Source organism: Xiphias gladius, chromosome 18, assembly GCF_016859285.1.
Source record: "Xiphias gladius isolate SHS-SW01 ecotype Sanya breed wild chromosome 18, ASM1685928v1, whole genome shotgun sequence".
Classification (NCBI taxonomy): domain Eukaryota; kingdom Metazoa; phylum Chordata; class Actinopteri; order Istiophoriformes; family Xiphiidae; genus Xiphias; species Xiphias gladius.
The window spans coordinates 4,087,759-4,110,394 of NC_053417.1; the positions used below are offsets into that span (position 1 = coordinate 4,087,759).

General features: G+C 40.8%; 2 protein-coding genes across 3 annotated transcripts in view; both read left to right on the plus strand.

The window, feature by feature from the left end:
- The window catches only part of lamb2 (laminin, beta 2 (laminin S)), a 56,597-nt gene extending 53,649 nt beyond the window's left edge, over window positions 1–2,948 (plus strand). For both annotated transcript variants that reach the window (XM_040152544.1, XM_040152545.1), the window contains 3 exons: window positions 61–237; window positions 329–488; window positions 1,174–2,948. In XM_040152544.1, coding sequence (XP_040008478.1) covers window positions 61–237; window positions 329–488; window positions 1,174–1,310 — 474 coding nt within the window. In that variant the 3' untranslated portion in view covers window positions 1,311–2,948. The remainder of the gene's footprint in view (window positions 1–60; window positions 238–328; window positions 489–1,173) is intronic.
- Window positions 2,949–4,307: 1,359 nt separating this feature from the next.
- Window positions 4,308–22,636, plus strand: part of usp19 (ubiquitin specific peptidase 19) — a 31,700-nt gene continuing 13,371 nt past the window's right edge. The window contains 10 exon segments of the mRNA XM_040152211.1: window positions 4,308–4,644; window positions 5,823–6,207; window positions 12,429–12,557; window positions 12,871–13,007; window positions 13,250–13,831; window positions 15,419–15,956; window positions 18,405–18,459; window positions 19,227–19,342; window positions 21,041–21,279; window positions 21,521–21,713. Coding sequence (XP_040008145.1) covers window positions 5,988–6,207; window positions 12,429–12,557; window positions 12,871–13,007; window positions 13,250–13,831; window positions 15,419–15,956; window positions 18,405–18,459; window positions 19,227–19,342; window positions 21,041–21,279; window positions 21,521–21,713 — 2,209 coding nt within the window. The 5' untranslated portion in view covers window positions 4,308–4,644; window positions 5,823–5,987.

Consider the following 22,636-nt stretch of genomic DNA (forward strand, 5'->3'; position numbering starts at 1 on the left):
ACATGGTAATGATATTATTTCAGAAGGATCAGAATTCACTTTGCTTGTGGCTCTGTTAAGATCGAGTCAGAGACGTCCAACAGTGAGAAGGACCTGAACAATGCCATAGACCGCCTGGGCACACTGGGACGGGAGATCAATGCCCTGAAGACCAAACGTGCCAACAACAGCATGGCAGCGGCCCGAGCCGAAGAAACAGCCACCATGGCACGAGACAAGGCAAACGAAGCCAAGCAGGTGTGTTTCTGTGTGAGTCTTTGCACACTTTGCCTCATTAAAAGCATAAACAGCTATTATAAAAAAAGCTTCCTCCTGTCTTGATGTCCAGATTCTAGATGGCCAGCTTACAGATAAATACCATGAGGTGCAGCAGCGTGCTGACACCAAGGCCAAGGCTGTGCAGGACGCCAAGAAAAGGGCTGAGAGCCTCAGAGATGAAGCGAAGGAACTACTGAGAGATGCCCAGAACAAGCTGCAGAGACTAGCAGGTGTGTAACAACGTCTGTGTGTGTCTGTGTGTGTGTGTGTTTATGTGTGTAGATGAAGAGATACAGAGGGGTCAGGTGTTAGGATGTGTTTGTAGGAAGAAATCTATGGGTTTTTCATTTGAAAAAAACTGTTGTTGACACATGCATAATACAAAGACTCTGAATCCTGATACAAATGTATGAACGTCTATTTTACTATTCACACTGTCATATAACTATTTAGATGAAAGTTATCTGACACATGCAAGATCTCAAGCTATAGTTTCAACTCCAGACTGAGTCACTCATTCAAACTTTTATATGGCACCTTTCACATGGGGTAGAGCAATTCAAAGCACTTTACAGGTGACTGGCTAGCTGATGATAACACAGTATACATATAAACTTGTGGAAACTAATGCATACAAAAAATAGAAATGATAAAAGGAAAATAACAAAACCAATTAAATAGCTATGCAAAGCGATGTCATGCCTTCTCATGACACCATAGGTTAAAGACTAGAGGCCCTAAAATTGATCCTTTAGGAACCACAGAATTAATTTATTGTTTGGAGAAATTATCATCTACTCTTATGTTTTCCTTTGGTCTGTTTAAAAGACTATAATGACTCAAGAAAGACTTAAACTAGCGCCATATGCTAATGTATAGCTGTGTAACCATTACTGAAATTTCTTGTTGTCACAGAGCTGGAAAAAAACTATGAGGAGAACCAGAGGAAGTTGGAAGGGAAAGCTCGTCAGCTGGACGGCTTGGAGGACAAGATGAAAGCCATCCTCAATGACATCAACAAACAGATCCAGATCTACAACACGTGCCAGTAACTTCTCCATGTTATATGGAAATGGGTCCTTCATTGTGTTATTCTGCCATTTCCTTCAGATACAGTAAACTAACAGACTTTGAATAAATAAAATAAAGAAGATGGCTGGGGTAGTTTCATCACATTGCAAGTGAATTTTCATATCTTGTGTCCAAACTGTCTTGGAAGTATTTAAAAACCGTTGCTATCATATCGTGATATATAAACATAGCCATGACTGAACATGTACCTGTCATCTGATATCACATATTTTATTTAAATTTTAATATGTGCGCATAATTTTTGCCTTTAATTCTTAAAAATAATCTGGAGATGTATCTGTGTTTAAATTTGTGTTTTGAATATAAAAAATGAAAATTATATCTCACAAAAGTCAGATTTGGGTGAAAATTATGATTTGCAAGCTATAGTTTAAATTTTTATTATTTGTTTTTTTCTTACTTAGAGTGAAAGCTGCATAATCAGCATGTCATTATCATTTTCTCCACCTTTTTCTATGAACTCTGTTACTACTGGATGTATATTCTGAGCTGTGCTCATCAAGAATACTTCATTTGAATTGGATTAGACAGTATCTTCTTGCAGCAGGAAACCCAATCTTTGGGTGCATGAGGAGATAAATCAGAGTGAAAATTTGTTCAAATTCATTTTTGGCAAAAATTAGTAAAAAGTGAATTGTTTCAGTTTATTTTATTTTCATATAAGCCACAATACAGATACAAGAGATACTGGACCCTAGTCCCTGTGTAGTTTTAAGCACATACTTTTTCAGTAAGGATGAAGAGATGAACAAGGTTGTTGCATTCATGTGGATTTTAAATTTAGTATTTTCAGATAAAAACCACACCTACTGTTGTGCTAGGATTTTTTTTTTACATGTATGCCTTTATAAAAATAGCAGAAAACAAATGGTATGATATGACCATTTAATATGAAAATAAAATGAACTCGGTAAGCCAATAAATGTTCCCACGAACCACCTCTGCCTGCTGTAGGAGTATGGCTGTACGCTGATACTACACAGCAATAATGTGGAGAGCACTGTAAGCTAACAGCGTACAGTTGATGTGATGCGTACAGTGATGCACAGATTGTGAATGTTCGTTCATCAATTATACTGTGATGGCATAGGTACGAGCTGCAGTTATTGTTGTCTCACTGAAGTGACATAGTATTCTACAGTATTTACAGTGTTTAATTGTGCCTTATACTGCGCCAGTTTCTTGGACATTTAACACTGTGCTGTTTGTATGACACTTTGACTGCAGTCAACTTCAACTGCAGTACATCTAGAGTGCACATCCCCCGAGGAGTCTCTGCACACTTTACAGGTTAAAATGTAAACACCAGACACACAAGTACATGTAAAATTGATTGACATTAATCTATCTACAGTAATCTAATTCTTGATGACAGCTGACAGACATTATTTATTCATCTGTCTTTATTGAATTGATAAAATACAATACAATGTGTTTTAGGAAATAGAACAAACCAAAACTAACTAGCTTTCCACACATTTCCCCCAGCCCGCCTATCAGCTGGCAGCTACATGATTTTGAAAACTAAATGCCAAAGCAAAAATACCAAGAGGCTTGTGTAATGTTTTACAGTGTACAGTTTTGTGAATAAAGCTTAAATAACTTAACATTTCTTTATGTTCGTGTTAATTCTTTGAGCATCTTTATCAGATAGAACCGAGATTATACATTCTGATCAGATGAAGAGCCTCCATGCTTGATACTGTCCCATTTTCTGACCTTGCTGTCTTGTAGCCTGAATGTGTATGCGTTCACCCCAGGGTCCACAAGGCTATAAGATGTCCCAGTTCTATTTTTGTGTCCCGCAAGGGTGCTATTCAGTGCTGTCATAAGCCCTTGTGTGCCCTTTGGCAAAGTCTGAATCTCTGCAGATTTTGCAGCTGTCTGTTATGCAAATATTCCAGCAATGTCTGATCACTGTGAATGGCAGTAGTAACAGCAGAATTACAGGAAAGAGCATGGCCTACACAGATAAGAGAGGCATTTTACTTGTTATAGTCTAGTCTAGTCTTCATTTTTCTTCTTTTCTTCTCTTTCCCTCCTCTACATATTCACTAACAACTACTCCTCCTAATAAGTGGGTTTATATTTACTCCCGATGTAAAGTAGTAAAATAAACACTAATGAGGCCAGGGATAAAGTTCAAACATACATGAATATGAGATGATATACAGTCAAATATTTAAATTTTTTTCAAGTTATTTTGTAGTAATCAGTTATCAATGCTGTGACTATTTCTCAGGATGCTCTTTGAGTTTAGTCATTCTCTACCACAGGTCTGCATCATCATTGTCAACATCATGTTAGTTAGGGGACGACACAGGGCCTAGGGTGCTATTTAGGACAAGGCCCCTGTCTAAAAATAGTAGGGGTTTTATTATGGCCATGGCCCTGCAAGCCCCTTCCTCAGATGATTAAAAAAAAATATCTATGGGAATATAGGCCCATATAAAGAATTGACATATGAGCACCGCTGAATGTTCACTCTGGAGGATCTGGGATGGTCTTCAGCTGGACCAGATGTTCCCTTGGCCCATTTCGGCCAGAGCTTCAGACACCAACCAGTATTATTACACTTGAATACTTTCCTGCCCCAGATGTGCTATGTTTCTCTTGGTACTAATTAAAAATAAACACAAATTTGTTTATAAATATGCGGCATATAAGTATATTATAAACTTAAACATTAAAAGGTATTAAAATTTGATTTTGACAGATGCCACCCACAACAAAACATGGTTTCAAGAGTAGGTAAAAATACAGAAGTCCCCTTTAAAACCCTTGTCATGTCGTGTTTTTGTGGTTCATATTGGCAAGCAAATTTGCATTTAATCAAATTCGTCATATGAATTGCTGCACAAACAACCTGGAGGCCTTCAGGGCCCTGGAGGGTCAGGGGCCCCAGAGAATTTGCCCTCTTCCCCTGTACAGATCACGTGAACGCGCCAGCCAGGAAGTGGCCTATGCGCGCTCTCATTTCAGGTTTGGCCGGACAGTGGAGTATTTTTGTTAAAAGTAGGGCTCACCACGCTTAGGCCGAATGACGGCAACAGACTGAACAGTTTTCCAGTTGTTGTCCTTAGTTTGAATTTCTGAAATAAGTAGTTTAAGCTTTCAAGAAATGGGTCCCGGATAAGGAAAGAATATTCCAGAAACACCGTGGACTACGGGGTTTCGCGTGCGGGAAGGAGTGCAGCGGCCTACGGCCGTGAAGGAGCTTAGTAGCCGGGAGTAGCAGAAGGAGTCGCCGGCCATTGTGTGTCAGGAACGGAATTCTCACCAAACTGAAGCCCTGTAAGTTTCCCGTTTTAATGTCAGTATTAATTTAGCCTTTTAGTCTCAGATAGGCTTCAGGTGTCACGAGATGTCATCTTGCGGTGTTTGTGTAAAATAGGTTACCATAGGTAACCATATCAGCCTGTTTCTTGTCAGCTAACGTTAGCCTGTATATGGCTAATGACATTATGTACTCGAAGACTGTAGGAGCGTTTGATTGTACGACCTGTCCTGCGCTCTGCTGGAAAACACGGATAGGAGATGAGGTGTAGTGATCGTACAGATAAACTGTATCCGTAAAGTGCCCATTGAAGATATGGAGCAATAATCTGGCTGGTTATTTCCAGTCAGTAAAGCCAATACGATTGAATTAGATACAGTATATATAATGTAAAATAAACCCTAATACACCGTCCACGAATTGCATTGTTCCATAACTCCCAAGTGTGGGCCGGGTACATTACAATAACATTTAATGTTGTTGCTCAAAGCGTATTTGCTAATTCCAGTAGATCGGATAAAGAACTTAATCTTGGGGAAAATAACGTCATCTTGGCACAATGGGGCATATTTACAGGCACATGACAACCGCCAACACGTGTGTCTTAAAATAAACGAACCTCTGCAGTCGGCTGGCTAACTTACCCTTTACCAAGCTAACAACTCTGGGGACGGAAAGCTGCATTGTTACGCTTGCTAGCTAACTTAATGAACAACACCAGTGTTTTTAGTAATTGTGCTGTGGTGAACGCCAAATAAAATGGCAGATTTAGCTGTTGTCCTTTGTTTGTCATTTGACTGTTAATGCTAGCAACTCGTTGCTGCTATGCTAAGGAAACGAGGCAGGGCTCAACGTCGGTTTGGTTCGGCTACCGTTATGTGCAGCCATATGCTTCCTTCGGTAATACATTTGGACATCATGTCCAAATCTCGTGTAGCATTATTATTTAAAACATGCTCCTAATTAGTGTTAAGCAGTGAACCCCTCTGCTTCCCTGTGCGTGTGTGCGTCTGCGTGCGTGCTTGTGTTTGTCTTATACAAACATTAAAGACAGATTATCATGATCGCCTGGGTTGTTCCACATTACACTATGATAAACCTTGATCATAGCCCACATACTGATGCGGAGTAATCGTGTAGATTACCATCAGTTTCTCCTAACGATTATTAAGTGTCTCTCTGCCTTCTGCCTTAGGTCCCCATCCCTTACTAGCCTTCCTGATTCTGTTCTGGGAGAGTTCAGACCAGTATCATCGCCAAGATAGCCGGGCCAGGCAGGAAGAGGCACACCTCAGATCCAGACGCCAGCAGCGGTAGTGATTCCGGCGACGGGCGGCCTGTTAGTGCCAAGTGCCTGAAGATGGCCAGCAGTGGTGGTAGCGGTACGGCTGGCAGGGAGACAGTGGGCCGTCGTGGTGGGGCTCAGCTGAGAGGAGGCAGCGGCAGGGAAAACAGCTCAGACTTCTCCTCCAGTACCAGTAAGAAGAAGCAGAAGGACAGGGCCAATCAGGAGAGCAGAGAGGCCAAGAGGGCAGCAGCTGCTGCAGTAGTAGAGGGGGTCATTGCAGAAGTCAAGAGAGGTAAGTAGGACTAAACATGTTGTACAACTAATAAAACATCTGTTATTGATTAATTAAAAATTTAATTTTAATAACACATCATAACTAGGACTGTCATGATCGTGAAACTTTAGCTAATGATTAATTCTTATATAAATAGTTGTGATTAATGATTCATTCGTATTTCTCTGTTCATTTTATGCCACAATTGCAGCATAAGGCTACTAATACTTTAATTACACACATACACCTTATGCAGAGGAAGAGACATTTATTGGCATTGAACACTGGAACACACAACAAATAAAATTTACAATAAATAACAAGTTAAATATACAAAGCGCATTACTGAAATATATAAGAAGTAGTTACTGACAATGAAAGGTACCAATATCCAATAATAGTTCATGCAACATTTTTGTTAAACCCCTGGAATTAAAGCTGAAAGTCTTTACTTAAATCACATCTTGACTGCTTCGTTTCAAATCCCTCATGGTGGTGCACAGAGCCAAAATTATGAAAATTGTCTCTGTCCAAATACCTATGTACATAACTGTATATTATATATTCCATTTTTAATTAGGATTGCATCTTAAATGTTTATAAATATTTTAAATGAAGAAATGAATAACTCACCTGAATTAGACTATGCTGGGGAAGATTGGCCTCAGTCTGTGCCTTTCTCAGGTCTCTCTTCTTAATCCAGCTCAGGTTGAAAGTGTTGACCAGAGTCCTACACAGTCCCAAGGCATGAGCTGTGCGTTCTTTCTCACTTGCTTGTCAAACTTGTCAATTTCTTTTAAATTCTTGAGACTGTCATCCTTGTCTCGATGTACAGGTTGGTGATTGCAGTTTTGGAAATGTACGTTTGTCCTGGTAATTCGTATTGCTTGTCAGACTTTTGCAGGATTTCTTTAAATGCTGGTTTTTCAACCGTATTGAACAGCTGCATTTCTTTGTCTATATACCACATTACACTATCTGTTAACGTATGCCATCTGTTACTGTCACATTTATATTTAGACACTTGCCTGTGGTGGACTGTAGATGTTTTTTTTTAGATTTATTATATTAGCGCACTTTGACCGCCACCTTTTTGCTGCAAATCCAACAAAGTGCCTCCTCCAAGTTATTGGGCTCTACTTTTTCGTTTGGCTTAAAACCAAAATGCGCCCACAGCAGTGCTGTGGTGTTTGGCTTTGCAACTAAACCCATGATTTTAATGTCAATAGATGATCATCGAAATGCAGTCGGTAAAATATTAGAACTTAAGGGCCTCCAGATAAACAGTTGGTGACGCTAATTCTCCACTGATGTGCCATTAAACCAAAACAGAAGAAGGGGGCTTAATGAAATGACATCATTAAGAGAGTGCCAGTCAAACCTCAAACAGTGGAAAACAATGTGGAAATAGTGATGGAAATAAGACCTTTCTGTTATTTTCATCCAGCTGTTTTTTTTTTTTTTTTTCCATATGAATTGAAATGATTCCAACCATTATACAAAATGAATGCAGTCAGCTCAAATAATCACAATCAGGCGATTATGTAATACTTCTGACAGGCCTAGTAATAACTACACTGCAGTATAAACATTTTACTATATTATAAACTATGCATCATGCAAATATAGAAGATCATTTCCACTTGCATTACATTGCAGTGTATAGACCGGTTTGACAATTGTAGAACACCTGTGTAGCTGAGAAGCTGAGTGTATTTTGTTGTTCACTAGAAATCTAAGAAGTACCTAAAATGTACAAAGAAAACCATCCTTATATTAAAGGTGTTCCATGAAATTTTCTTGTAAACAAAGTTATGTTTACATTCACAGTTTCTCACGAAAATATATTGTGCATATCCTTAAGGTCAAACAAAAAATATTGAATGCCGGCCCTTCCACATAACATGCGTATTTACAAGCTGATTTTTTGAATATTTAAAATTTTGCATTGTTTACATCCATGTATACTTGTTTGCAATGTGCTTTTTCTTCTTTGTTGCCTTTGTTAGTCCATTGCTATGCTTCTTTGTATGTTACTGCTACTAACTGTATATCAGTGGCTTAGTGTGAAAATGATGACAGGAAAATGTATTGCGTTGCCTGTGTGCATATGTGTCCTTGTACACGTGCTTTATTAAAAAGGGTCAAAATCTCCACACTTGTAGTGCAATGGAACGCAATGTTGTTGAGAGTGGGTCCCTGTTTTGTTTGTAAAACGCACAAGCAAGCAGGTGAGGGGATTCACATCCTGTCGTCAGTGTTATGCAATTGAAACTGGCTGCAGGATAGATGTAAACAATGCACCATTTTAAAAAAACAACAAACAAAAAAACAAAAACAAAAAAAACAGCCTTTGTAAATGTTTATAAGGAAAAGAAATGGGTAAAACATGTTTATTAGACCTCAAGAATACACACAATGTGTTTTGGTGAGATATACTGAATATAAACATCTGTGAAGAATGATTTTCAGTCTATGTCATGGTATTTCTAAGTGCCAAACGAAGGCAACCTCAAGCAAGTCCACTTTCCTTTTGTATAGCAGTTAGAAATAGTGAATATAAACATAACTGTTGTTTGTTTACAGGAAAACTTGATGGGACACCTTTTTAAACAAAGCTTTTTAAACAACATAATTTGGTTGTTAAACAGCAACTGCTAGTACTAATTAGCCACTTGCATAATAACAAGATTTACTGATATATATATACTATGCCATATTTGCCTAGTAAACAAAGCAATGCCACATTAGATTTGTTTATACATTATACGGGTGCAGAGTTGTTTTTCTTTGTTTTCTCTTAATTGTCCCTCATAGTCTTGATTTATTCTCACCACTGTTGTACTCAAAGCAAAACAACTTGTCAGTCATGAATAGGAAAACTGACTCATTTATGACACACATGGTGGCTGCTGTAGATGTCAACTCTATCAGATGTTAGATGTTATCTACCCTTACAGCTTACTTACATTTTCCATATATTGAGATGGAATTGAAATTATTAGTTGATTGATCAATTAGCAGATCAACAAAATAGTTCATTACCTTGGTCCGGCTTCTCAAATGTTGGGATTTTCTGCTTTTACTTTGTCATGTGTGGACAAAGTTGAAAAGTAAAAACTTGCTACAGGTATAAATGCTAGGCCTATAATTTGGCATCATTATCAGGAAAACACATCTAGATAGAGATCTCTGTTATGGGTGTGTTACAGCTTTAAAGTGATGAGCATAATTCTGTTGTCATTCATTCAGTCATTCAACACATTTATGATATAAATTGTGCTACATGTTTATGTAAAAATGTTTTACACAATGCTTTCAAACATTTAACACCTTTCACTTCAGTTATTCAGAGTCTGCAGAGAGCAAAAAGTCTTCATTTTACAGTTATGTGTGATCATAAATGTTTTTTTTCTCACCCGAGGTGGGCGAAGACATGCTCTACCATGTCTCTCACTGGCTTGGTTGGTTAGGTTTAGGCATGAGGAGTGGTGAAATGAGTGGTGAGATGGGTAGGGTTAGGAGAAAATGCCAGGGTCAGAACCAATCAGCGGCAGTGAAGGGACGAGTTTTCGCCCGCCTTGGGTGAGCAAAAGAATAAATAACGCTGTGTAATTACCATTCTGTTAACACTAACATGCAGCCTTGTGTTATTTAGTTCCAGAGTTGTTCCTTTGCTGTTAATTTCACCCCTTTTTTTGCAAATCATACCGCTGCCTGAAAGTTTTTCTTCGTATGGGCTGACTACATTGTACGTACTTTACTTTTCATTTATTGTGGGATATGTTTCTCATCAATTTTTTTTCTTTTTGAATTTCACATGGGCATATGTGGATGTGGAGTACAGCTTTCCTTTATAATGTTTTATGTCATGTCTTGGCTCCAACATCTACCTCTAGAACTCAGTAAAACCTGTTCTGTGTAGGAGTTTTTAGAGACGGAGCTACTCATTATATTATCTTATATGACTTTGGAAGTATTTATTGTGGGTGCATTAAGATGTGCTTTCCCTTTGCTTAAGGTGTCCATCCTTGGATTTACTCCCCCTTCCGTTCACTATTAGGAAAAAATCTGCTTATTTATTTCTGTAGGTGTTCAAATGGAAAACAACCTTACTTCCTGACCCATTATTTGTCCTGTACAGAAATCATTACAGTATTGAGATAGCAATGTAAATGACTAAATTACTCAAACCTATAATTGTGTTGCTTCATGTGTTGGATATGCCTGACACTGGTTCACCCCTGGAGGCAGAAATGCTGATGCAAGGAATATCATATTTCCAATAAGCCCTTGGCCTGCTGATGAAGTGAGCACTATGTCCTGAAGTAATCTTTGACATTTTTGAGTGGTTGCACTGTACACCATACAAAACAACATTGGTAAAACTAGACTAGCAGTGAATGGATTTGAACTACAATTTTTTTCATCCTCGCATAGCCATATTACAATGTAACAGAGTTTGGCTGCTTGCCAAAATTTTTGTTCAGTTGGATGTCTGTAGACAGCTCACTTTCCCAGTGGCCACTAATCAGCTGACTGAGTTTATGTAGCGAGACGATTCTTCTCTGACTGTTGTTGCGCTTGCATAATGATTTTCTCAGACTTCAGTCTTCATCTGTGACACACTTAACTCGTTCAGATCTTTACGGATCTTCTCCCAGGATCATTTCTACAGTAAAGACCTTGGGAGAAACTAAGAAACCTCACTCATCATGAATTGATTTGCTCTGTGGCAGCAGAACATGTTACATGCCTTCAGAAACTCCAGCAGGTTAAACTGGACTTACCAAACACTTTTAAAGCTGATTAACCCTGAAAGACTCACTATAGACTGACTCGAAAACACTAGCTAGCTTAGCGACATTTGAGACACAGATATCATACAAAGATTATTTAAAACTGTATGAAACATCATCGGAAACTTATAATTAAAGTAATTCTGACACCGAGGTTATATTCTTAATACAGAGATATTGAATTGTTAAATATATCTTTTTTTAAATTTTTTTTTTTTTTTTTAATTTATTGGTTTAATAATTTAACTTAAACATAGTTAGGTTATATTTGGTGTCCCTTGTCTGTTATTGCAATAATAATTATGGTAATACAAATTAAACAATACTACTGTACTTGAAATACAAAATTTGTGTTGAGATTATTTTATTTAATTTTTACCCTGAGGTGCGGATAGAAATGGCAAGTCCAATGTGTCATTTTTCTTGTGGCAGTAATAAACTTTCTGGGTTAAATTATGTTCATCTGCGTAAGTGGCCGTGAAGCTCAAAGTATTTCATTATGTTAATAACGTGTTCATATCATGAATGTCAGTCTGATGCTGTACCCAGTCATGAGAGTACCCTGGGGCATGGCTCCACTGGGAATACAACTGTTACCAGCTGGAAGGTATTGGGTGTTGCTTGTGACCTTTCTAGAGTGATCGAGTGATTTGAGAGAGGGTGACGGCATGATGGTGGGAAAGTTGAGGTTCTGTAGTCGTTGTCATTGTTGAAGACTAAATAGTAATACAGGCATCTGCATGATCCATACATGACTTCTTTGCCAGCAGGACATCTATTGCTCCTACTTCTTTTTGGGATGAAATTTTATTTTCAATTGTTGCCACGACTTTGAGGTCATCATGAAAAATGGTATGTTTGTTTTGTTTTTTTGAGTTTCCGATCTTGATTGTACCTGTATCATTTGCTTTCATGCATTTGTTATTAGGCATACAGTTTGTGCGGCACAGATAATTTTAGATGTTCCATCTGTGATTACTGAGTTCACTGTACTGTCTGCTTCAGTCTTTGCCCGAGTGCTCTGAGCTGACCCACATGAGCATATGAGTGCAATGATATGGCCTGTGCAAATTTGTGAACAGGTGTGTGTGTGTGTGTGTGTGTGTGTGTGTGTGTGTGTGTGTGTGTGTGTGTGTGTGTGTGTGTGTGTGTGTGTTCGCGTGTATTCGCTCAGGGTAGCAAAGAGACAGTATGTGCACCATTGTTCTTAAACGCAGTTTTTTTTTTTTTTAAATTCTCTAATTGCATATTTGCCAGATGGGATTCTCTTATTTGATCTTGAAAATGTTGCTGCAGTGTCATTGCTGCGCATGCAGTTGCTTGTGACAAATATTTTTGAATGTATTCTAATGATCATGGTGCAGAGTGAAAGTGTTTTTCTTACTCCCCCAAAGTTCCTTTTCACATCAATGTGACTTTCTGTTCCTTTGCATTTTTCAGATGTATTTGTGGACTGGAAGCAGAATGTCAACGAAGTGACTGTCAGACTGCGCTGTGGGGAGGGGGTGCAGAGGATAGAGGATATCAACACTACCTTCACCGATACACACTGCCATGTGTTCTTCCCAGGTAAGTCACAATAAAGTATTTAACAAAAACAGAACATACAACCGTGGAGGATAAATTAAAAAAAAGTAGGTTGAATTTTATTAACATAAAATCACAAAAGAAGAACAGTTGTGGTTTTGGGTTTAGGCCTTGTTGAACTTTGAACCAATCTGAAGATTTTGTATGTTAAGCACATATGTTTTAACTTAAACATATGTGTTAAAATCTTATCTGAATCCAATAGCTTGTCATTGCTGCAGTTGTACTATTTATATTGAGTGTATAGGTCCAGTCCTGCTCTAATAACATCTGTACGCATGTTTTCATCTTTCAGATGGACGGCAGTGGAGCTGCCAGTTGCAGGAGGAAATTGAGGCCTCGTGTAGCAGAGTCCAGTACAAGGAAAAGGGAGGTTTCCTACATGTGATCATGCACAAGAAGATTCCCTTTCACATCTGGCCATCGCTTAAGGTGAGTCACATAAGATGATTTTTTTTTTCTTTCTGTCCTTACGTGAGTACATTTGTGTCTTGTTTTTAATTTGAAAGTACTATTTTTGCATAATATTTGATTATTTCATGAAAATGTGTCATTTTAGTTATGGCACAATAAGTGTCATAACTAGTGGCATTCAAACTTTAATCAGGGTCTTCAGCTCAGTCTGCCTTTGGTTAAATGATAAAATGGCTGTGCTTCTGTCTGTGTTGCTTCAGTCAAACAAGAAGGAGAAGGAGAAAGAGGCTGCACCCACAGAGACCAAAAAAGACAAAGAACTGGAGATAAAGCCCGTTGCCTTGGAGTCATCAGAAAAACCCAAACTCTCCTCGCCACAGCCACAACTTCATCCCCAGCCTCCATCCTCACCTGTACACGGCGAGTCGAGACGCAGCGGTGGCAAAGCTGAACGGGGTCTCAAGCGCTGTCTTAAAAACAAACCAGCATGCGACAAGGCCACTATGGACTCTGTAGGAGTGAAAGGTGGAGCTGGAGAAGGCTCAGCCCCCACCAGCAAGCCTGTTACTGTAACAAGAGGCGAGCAGCAGCCTCAGGAACCCAGTGCCAAGCGCACCATTATGCGGCTGCCCAAGAGCACTAAGGAGAGTACATCACCTGCTGACAGGGACACACACTCTGTCAAGTCCAATGGTAAAGCTCCACACACACATCTGCCCGCTGGTCGGAGCCCACAGACACAATGCAGGGATGGAGACAACAGAGCAGAGAGACTAGGCAGTGGTCAGGAACAGAAACCTGGAGTTGCTGTTGCTGCTGCCAGCCATACCAACAAAACTCAGGTGAGAAAAGTTGTGACCTTGTGGTTCTTAAAATGTATTTAATTTTTTTTCCAGTGAGAAATTTACAATTTTGCTGATTTGTTGTTCAATAACGTACGTGAACACTTAATATTAGTCTGTGATTATTAGCCACGTTAGAATTTTCAGTCACACAGTACATTATATTGTTCTATAAAACAAAAACAAAAACTCATAGAACTACTAAATGTCAGTTTGTGAAACTAACATTACCAGAACAGCTGGAGCGCAGAGCTGTCACATGTAACATTAGGGGTTTTTCAGTGTAAAATTAAATATTGTTGTTTTTTTTTTGTTTTTTTGTTTACTATCACAGAAGTCAACTATAAAATATAAACGTATGAGAAGATGGAGCCGGGGCAATTTTGTCATTTTTGAGTAACAAAAACTACTTAATTATTAATTGTTCAATAAAATGGTTGCAGACTGGTGGTTTTAAGCATTTAATCATGTCAGCTCTAAAACTGTCAGATGTTGAATTTTATTCAACAAGTCACATCATAGTCATAAAATAATGTAAATGAGAACAAATTTGTTCATAACTAGTTTGTCATTGTTACATTACTATGTAGCTATCATCAATTGATATTTTAACTGTTATCAATAAATACAATTTATAATTTAAACCTCTAGAGTAATTTTATTATATATAATAAATGTGGGCTAAGTGGTCAATTTTTCAGTTTTACTTGAAAGTAAACTTTTCTCAGACTGACTGAACCCTGTTTGAATCCCAGCAGTAAGGAACTGCATTGTTTTATTGACGTAGTCTATGTAATTGTACATAGTCTACAATTACGGGACTGGAGTTAAATTTATAGAAAGAAATCACAATTGGATAATTCTTTCAAATCATTCAGCACTATGATTTTATAAGGTTACAGCCAATAACACCATGTGGCCTGGGTGGGCCCTGCCTTTTCAAGTTTCCCTAGAACTTGGAAGAGACTTGTAACTTTATTGAACACTATTGTTTAATAAAATTACAAGTCAAACAACAAATACCCTACCTAATTACTGCCTCTGCAAACAAGCTCAGTGCCTGTGTTGGTTGTGAATCTGTCACCAGTCTTGCAGTTTGTTCATACAACAGCTTGCCTGATAAAAGAGGAGTAAACCAGAAATGAGATAACTCTGCGTTGGCTGTTGTGTGTAGCGTAGTCAGGTGTCTTCAACACATCTAATGTCGGAAAAAGGCAACTTTGCTGATGCCTCAGCTCTCAAAAAAGAATTAACTGGTGCGGTACTGTACATGGCTTGGGTCTGAGCTGGAATCAAGTTGTCTGCTTTCTTCTTGATAACTGCAGTGAGGAAAGGGAGAACGAGAGTTGTGGAAACCAGCCAAAGAATATAGAGAGACACACACACACACACACACACACACACACACACACACACACACACACACACACACACACACACACACACATACACTGAAGCCAAAGTTTACCTCTGAATCCACTGCTCTTAGATATTCACTTAATCTCCAATACCTCTAAGGCCTTAGGGATTTGAAATTCTTCTCTGGAGGTATTAAGTAATTTTTTTTTTTTTTTTTTTTTGATTCAGCTGGCAGAGAAACAAAACCAGTCTTCAGACAGGTCTGGAGCAATAACGCATAGCAATGAAAGCCAACTAGCAGCTCCCATCAGCACCAGTGACTGCCTCAAACCTGTCGGCTTCAACAACGGAGTGGACTCTGCTTCTCCTGCAAGGCTGGGAGATAGAACAGACTCTGAGCCAGAGAAAAAGCCTGTTGAGCAGGAATCAGAGCAGGATACTTTGGTCCACCAGCAGCTTGGATCAAGAGAGACCGTACCAGTACCGACTGTAGGTCTGGCTGCCAAACAAGGCCTGTCATCCGGTGTCGCCCAGAGGCAGGGCAGCTGTGATGGTGAGGAGAAGCGGGACCAGTCGAAGGAGGAGCCTTCTCTGGATATTAAGCAACAGGAAGGTGTGTTGAGAAGGTTTTGAGAATGCAGCAGTCTTTGTATTAAAATTGTTGTGCGATCTTTAAACCAACTGCTGTGTTTCCGTGTGTCCTTCCGTGTGTCCTTCCGTGTGTCCTTCCGTGTGTCCTTCCGTGTGTCCGTCCGTGTGTCCTTCCGTGTGTCCTTCCGTGTGTCCTTCCGTGTGTCCTTCCGTGTGTCCTTCCGTGTGTCCTTCCGTGTGTCCTTCCGTGTGTCCTTCCGTGTGTCCTTCCGTGTGTCCTTCCGTGTGTCCTTCCGTGTGTCCTTCCGTGTGTCCTTCCGTGTGTCCTTCCGTGTGTCCTTCCGTGTGTCCTTCCGTGTGTCCTTCCGTGTGTCCTTCCGTGTGTCCTTCCGTGTGTCCTTCCGTGTGTCCTTCCGTGTGTCCTTCCGTGTGTCCTTCCGTGTGTCCTTCCGTGTGTCCTTCCGTGTGTCCTTCCGTGTGTCCTTCCGTGTGTCCTTCCGTGTGTCCTTCCGTGTGTCCTTCCGTGTGTCCTTCCGTGTGTCCTTCCGTGTGTCCTTCCGTGTGTCCTTCCGTGTGTCCTTCCGTGTGTCCTTCCGTGTGTCCTTCCGTGTGTCCTTCCGTGTGTCCTTCCGTGTGTCCTTCCGTGTGTCCTTCCGTGTGTCCTTCCGTGTGTCCTTCCGTGTGTCCTTCCGTGTGTCCTTCCGTGTGTCCTTCCGTGTGTCCTTCCGTGTGTCCTTCCGTGTGTCCTTCCGTGTGTCCTTCCGTGTGTCCTTCCGTGTGTCCTTCCGTGTGTCCTTCCGTGTGTCCTTCCGTGTGTCCTTCCGTGTGTCCTTCCGTGTGTCCTTCCGTGTGTCCTTCCGTGTGTCCTTCCGTGTGTCCTTCCGTGTGTCCTTCCGTGTGTCCTTCCGTGTGTCCTTCCGTGTGTCCTTCCGTGTGTCCTTCCGTGTGTCCTTCCGTGTGTCCTTCCGTGTGTCCTTCCGTGTGTCCTTCCGTGTGTCCTTCCGTGTGTCCTTCCGTGTGTCCTTCCGTGTGTCCTTCCGTGTGTCCTTCCGTGTGTCCTTCCGTGTGTCCTTCCGTGTGTCCTTCCGTGTGTCCTTCCGTGTGTCCTTCCGTGTGTCCTTCCGTGTGTCCTTCCGTGTGTCCTTCCGTGTGTCCTTCCGTGTGTCCTTCCGTGTGTCCTTCCGTGTGTCCTTCCGTGTGTCCTTCCGTGTGTCCTTCCGTGTGTCCTTCCGTGTGTCCTTCCGTGTGTCCTTCCGTGTGTCCTTCCGTGTGTCCTTCCGTGTGTCCTTCCGTGTGTCCTTCCGTGTGTCCTTCCGTGTGTCCTTCCGTGTGTCCTTCCGTGTGTCCTTCCGTGTGTCCTTCCGTGTGTCCTTCCGTGTGTCCTTCCGTGTGTCCTTCCGTGTGTCCTTCCGTGTGTCCTTCCGTGTGTCCTTCCGTGTGTCCTTCCGTGTGTCCTTCCGTGTGTCCTTCCGTGTGTCCTTCCGTGTGTCCTTCCGTGTGTCCTTCCGTGTGTCCTTCCGTGTGTCCTTCCGTGTGTCCTTCCGTGTGTCCTTCCGTGTGTCCTTCCGTGTGTCCTTCCGTGTGTCCTTCCGTGTGTCCTTCCGTGTGTCCTTCCGTGTGTCCTTCCGTGTGTCCTTCCGTGTGTCCTTCCGTGTGTCCTTCCGTGTGTCCTTCCGTGTGTCCTTCCGTGTGTCCTTCCGTGTGTCCTTCCGTGTGTCCTTCCGTGTGTCCTTCCGTGTGTCCTTCCGTGTGTCCTTCCGTGTGTCCTTCCGTGTGTCCTTCCGTGTGTCCTTCCGTGTGTCCTTCCGTGTGTCCTTCCGTGTGTCCTTCCGTGTGTCCTTCCGTGTGTCCTTCCGTGTGTCCTTCCGTGTGTCCTTCCGTGTGTCCTTCCGTGTGTCCTTCCGTGTGTCCTTCCGTGTGTCCTTCCGTGTGTCCTTCCGTGTGTCCTTCCGTGTGTCCTTCCGTGTGTCCTTCCGTGTGTCCTTCCGTGTGTCCTTCCGTGTGTCCTTCCGTGTGTCCTTCCGTGTGTCCTTCCGTGTGTCCTTCCGTGTGTCCTTCCGTGTGTCCTTCCGTGTGTCCTTCCGTGTGTCCTTCCGTGTGTCCTTCCGTGTGTCCTTCCGTGTGTCCTTCCGTGTGTCCTTCCGTGTGTCCTTCCGTGTGTCCTTCCGTGTGTCCTTCCGTGTGTCCTTCCGTGTGTCCTTCCGTGTGTCCTTCCGTGTGTCCTTCCGTGTGTCCTTCCGTGTGTCCTTCCGTGTGTCCTTCCGTGTGTCCTTCCGTGTGTCCTTCCGTGTGTCCTTCCGTGTGTCCTTCCGTGTGTCCTTCCGTGTGTCCTTCCGTGTGTCCTTCCGTGTGTCCTTCCGTGTGTCCTTCCGTGTGTCCTTCCGTGTGTCCTTCCGTGTGTCCTTCCGTGTGTCCTTCCGTGTGTCCTTCCGTGTGTCCTTCCGTGTGTCCTTCCGTGTGTCCTTCCGTGTGTCCTTCCGTGTGTCCTTCCGTGTGTCCTTCCGTGTGTCCTTCCGTGTGTCCTTCCGTGTGTCCTTCCGTGTGTCCTTCCGTGTGTCCTTCCGTGTGTCCTTCCGTGTGTCCTTCCGTGTGTCCTCCTTTTAAAGATGCAAACTTTCTTAAGTGTTTCATACAGACTGTGGACCAAACACAGTCTTCAAGTGGCAAGTTAAACTCAGGTAACTGTTACATTAACTGCAGCCAGTCATCTGTTTTTCCAAATTGATTTTCAAATTTAAAAATCTCAGTATTTAAATGAGCAGTGGAGAGAGAGCAGAGACTGGGCGTTTTCCTGTGTGGTTCTGTGGACTAACTGTATAAGTATGCTGAATTGATTTGTTCCAGGAAACCTAGCCAGTGTCTTCAATATCGCCAACGAATTGGAGCAGTTATATGGGCCTCATGAGCCATGAATAAACAAAAGCAATGTCATAACTCTAGTGCTGCACCAGGTCAAACATATATAATAAAGTGGTACCTTTCATGTACTAATGGCAAAAACTGGATTTGACCTGGGATCACAGTTCACTATGTACAAATGTTTTTCTTTTTATTGCTTACTTTTATTACTTATTTGTTGCTTACTTGGCTCAAATGTGAATGGTGTGTAAGGCAAAGATTGTTTTGAGACATTCATCAGAGTATGAAATACTCATGGAAGCCATCGATTAAGCATTGGTTGCTTTTCAGATTCCAAACACCACAATGTCTAGATGTCTGATCATTCCCATTGTATGAGTTATTCAAGGTAGTTGATGTCCTGTGTGTCACAATTGAAATGCTTAAAATGTCTTTAAAACATTAACTATGGTAAAATAATAAATAACAAACCACACATTTTAGTGGGTGAAACACTGGTCACAGAGTGGTGGTGAGAGGTGGCATCACCTAATTGCCATTTATCTTTTAATCTGACCTGTCTACCTTTCTCCCTCCTGTGCTTCAGGAACCTGATCCAGCCTGAGCAGTGCAGCTATTCCTTCACCCCATCCCGCTTGGACATCACCCTGAAGAAGAGACACAGTCAGCGCTGGGGGGGTTTGGAGGCCCCTGCCACACAAGGTCTGCTGCCAGGCTTCTACCCGTTAACACTATGAAGATAAAGTTTCCAATGTTTTATGTGTGGTGAAATAATACTCTTGTAACATTCTTAGTCAGTCACAAACATGGCTATCAAAGAATGTAATCTGAAAATCAACATACACTTATTTACACCTCTCTCAGCAAAAAAAATGTCAAACAATATTTTAAACTTAAACAATGTACTTAAAGCTTGAGTAAAATATTCTATGATTCAAAGACCAAGTTTGATATTAATGTGGACTTCTTCAAACAGAGAGTGTGCACCCATGCCTGTGTGTCATGAGAAGTCGTATACCGGTATGATATGCTTGTGTGTGTGCGCGTATAAAGTATGCGGCGTAAGCGTGTGTGTGTGTGTGTGTGTATTTATTGTATGTGTTCTTTTTCAGGTGGCTCTCAACGACAGGAATTTGAACTCTGTGTCTCTAGTAAGGAAATATGGGTAACCTAGCCTGATCTGCCAGACTTATGTGTGCTGGGAAGACTGCGTGACCCCAAGATGTGGTGCGCTTGAGAGCCAGCGAAGTGGTACAAAATGTGAAAAGAGAAGATATCTGTAACAGTTTATTTTACTAATCCATAATGCAAACAGTATTCAGTTGATACACACAGATGAGCTAAGCGTGCAAAAAATGTGTACAAGCAAACGATAATTCAATATACATGAAGATAAAGTTTCCAATGTTTTATGTGTGGTGAAATAATACTCTTGTAACATTCTTAGTCAGTCACAAACATGGCTATCAAAGAATGTAATCTGAAAATCAACATACACTATTTACACCTCTCAGCAAAAAATGTCAAAACAATATTTTTAAACTTAAACAATGTACTTAAAGCTTGAGTAAAATATTCTATGATTCAAAGAGCAAGTTTGATATTAATGTGGACTTCTTCAAACAGAGAGGTGACCTGTATGCCTGTGTGTTTGTATGAGAAGTCGTACTACCGGCATGATATGTTTGTGTGTGTGTGCGTGCGTGCGTGTGCGTGTGTGTGTGTGTGTGTGTATTTATTGTATGTGTTCTTTTCAGGTGGCTCTCAATGACAGGAATTTGAACTCTGTAACTTAGTAAGGAAATATGGGTGCGAGTCTGATCTGCCAGACTTATGTGTGCTGAAGACTGCGTGACCCCAAGATGTGGTGCGCTTGAGAGCCATGAAGTGGTACAAAATGTGAAAAGAGAAGATATCTGTAACAGTTTATTTTACTAATCCATAATGCAACAGTATTCAGTTGATACACACAGATGAGCTAAACGTGCAAAAAATGTGTACAAGCAAACGTATAATTCAATATACATGGAGAATAAAGTTTCCATTAATAAATAAATAGAGGATGAATATTTACTTTTGTTTTAAGGGAGCTTGTCTTTCAAGGAAATTCCTATTTTCTCTATAATTAGAACCAAATGACATAATTCTAGCATTACCAAGACTTCATGTTTGTTTGATTTGTCAGCACTAGTAATATTAATTAAAAAATAATGAGTTGGATTTCTCCGACCTAATGATTCCTAATTTTCAATAATTTCAGAGTCATATGTCCAAATGAAAAGGCTTTAAAATGCTATATGTGATACACGATAGGTTATCCCTATTCCTGTCTAGTACTGCCCAATCTCTCCTTTTTGACCTTCATCTTCTGACCACAAGCTCCATTCTCCTTTGTTTAAGGTGCAGTGGGTGGCGCCAAGGTTGCCGTGCCCTCCAGCCCTGCCTGCATGGAGAAGAGCCAGCCAGGCAGCAGCCAACACAGCCTCCCAGCCAAGGAGGAGCCTCCGAGGGTTGGGGAGGAGAAACCCAAGGCCCCTAAGGCCTCATCCAGAGTGGAGGATGGTGGTCTGGATACCGTGGCTCCTCGCACGGTCTCTGAGCATGTTGCTATTACCAAGCCAGAGCCCACAGTTACTACAGTGAGTCACAAAATAAATACTAATAAATTATGAACAGGCAATGACAATGATGAGATGAGGCAAAGGAAAACGCTATTGATTTGTATACTGGTTAATTTGGTCTTATTAGTTGAGGGAATTATTATAATTATTATTATTTATCATCATTATTGTTGTTGTTCTTATTATCATCTGTCTAAAAGATATTGCCAATATAAACTTAATTAGTAGAATGGGTGTGTATATATATTTCCTGACTCAGCCTAAGCCTACCTGCATGGTGCAGCCCATGACCCATGCACCTCCTGCCAGCAATGAGTGTCACGAGGAAGAGGAGGAGAAGAAGGTGTGTCTGCCTGGTTTTACAGGATTGGTCAACCTCGGCAACACCTGCTTCATGAACAGTGTTATCCAATCCCTGTCCAACACCAGAGAACTCAGGGATTACTTTCATGGTAAATTTTGTATTTGACAACTTTTTTTGACCCCTAATAAAAAAATTTTAACTAGTACTGGTATATTTTATTGCCATTCTAAAAAAATAAGTTTAGCTCCGGTTGACCAAACACATAATTTATTTTATTTTTATACCTATATATTATTACTTATATTACCTTTTTTATAATTATATTACCAAGAAATACAAGAGGGTCTGTTGTATTTGTGCTCTGATACACATAGATAGATATTGTTGTGATAATTATTTCCACATTCATTGTAGTCATATTATGTGCCTCTGCTTGTAGATACTCCGAGGGTTTGCAAACACTGACACAAAAATGGTGCTAAATGGCCCACAGGGGCAAATTAAATAAGGGCAAAGTAACTTTACTCACAGAAGCCAGATACAGTTCCTGCAATTTAAGCATTTCAAACATAGAAATAATTGCTGCAAAATCCAGGTCACCTGATTCTTGGACTTGATGTATTTAGCCAAATATGGTTGAAAGAAAGTTTTTATAGTGGGGATGAGACATTAGCTAATAAAACTATATATCAAATAAAAAATAAAGGGCTATAGTATATGTTGATTCTTTTACATTCATTATAACAATAACCAGCAAACTCAGGGATGAACCATTTCAGTAAGACTTTCAAATGTTTGAAAAAAGATTAAAGTTGTACCTGAAGTATTTTTAGTCACTTAGTTTCAATAGTGGTAAAAGACTTTTGTCTGGATTCCACATACGTTGTCCAGCCACAACATTAAAACCAGTCACTGGTTTTAATGTTGTGGCTGATCGGTGTATAGCCAGATGAAGTCAGTTGATGTTTTACTGTGATGATTTTCCATGTCTCACTGTCCATGTATCTCTAATTACCCAGTGACCTCTGTGGTTGATGTCTGGTTCCACTATCTCATACCTGTATTTGCTGT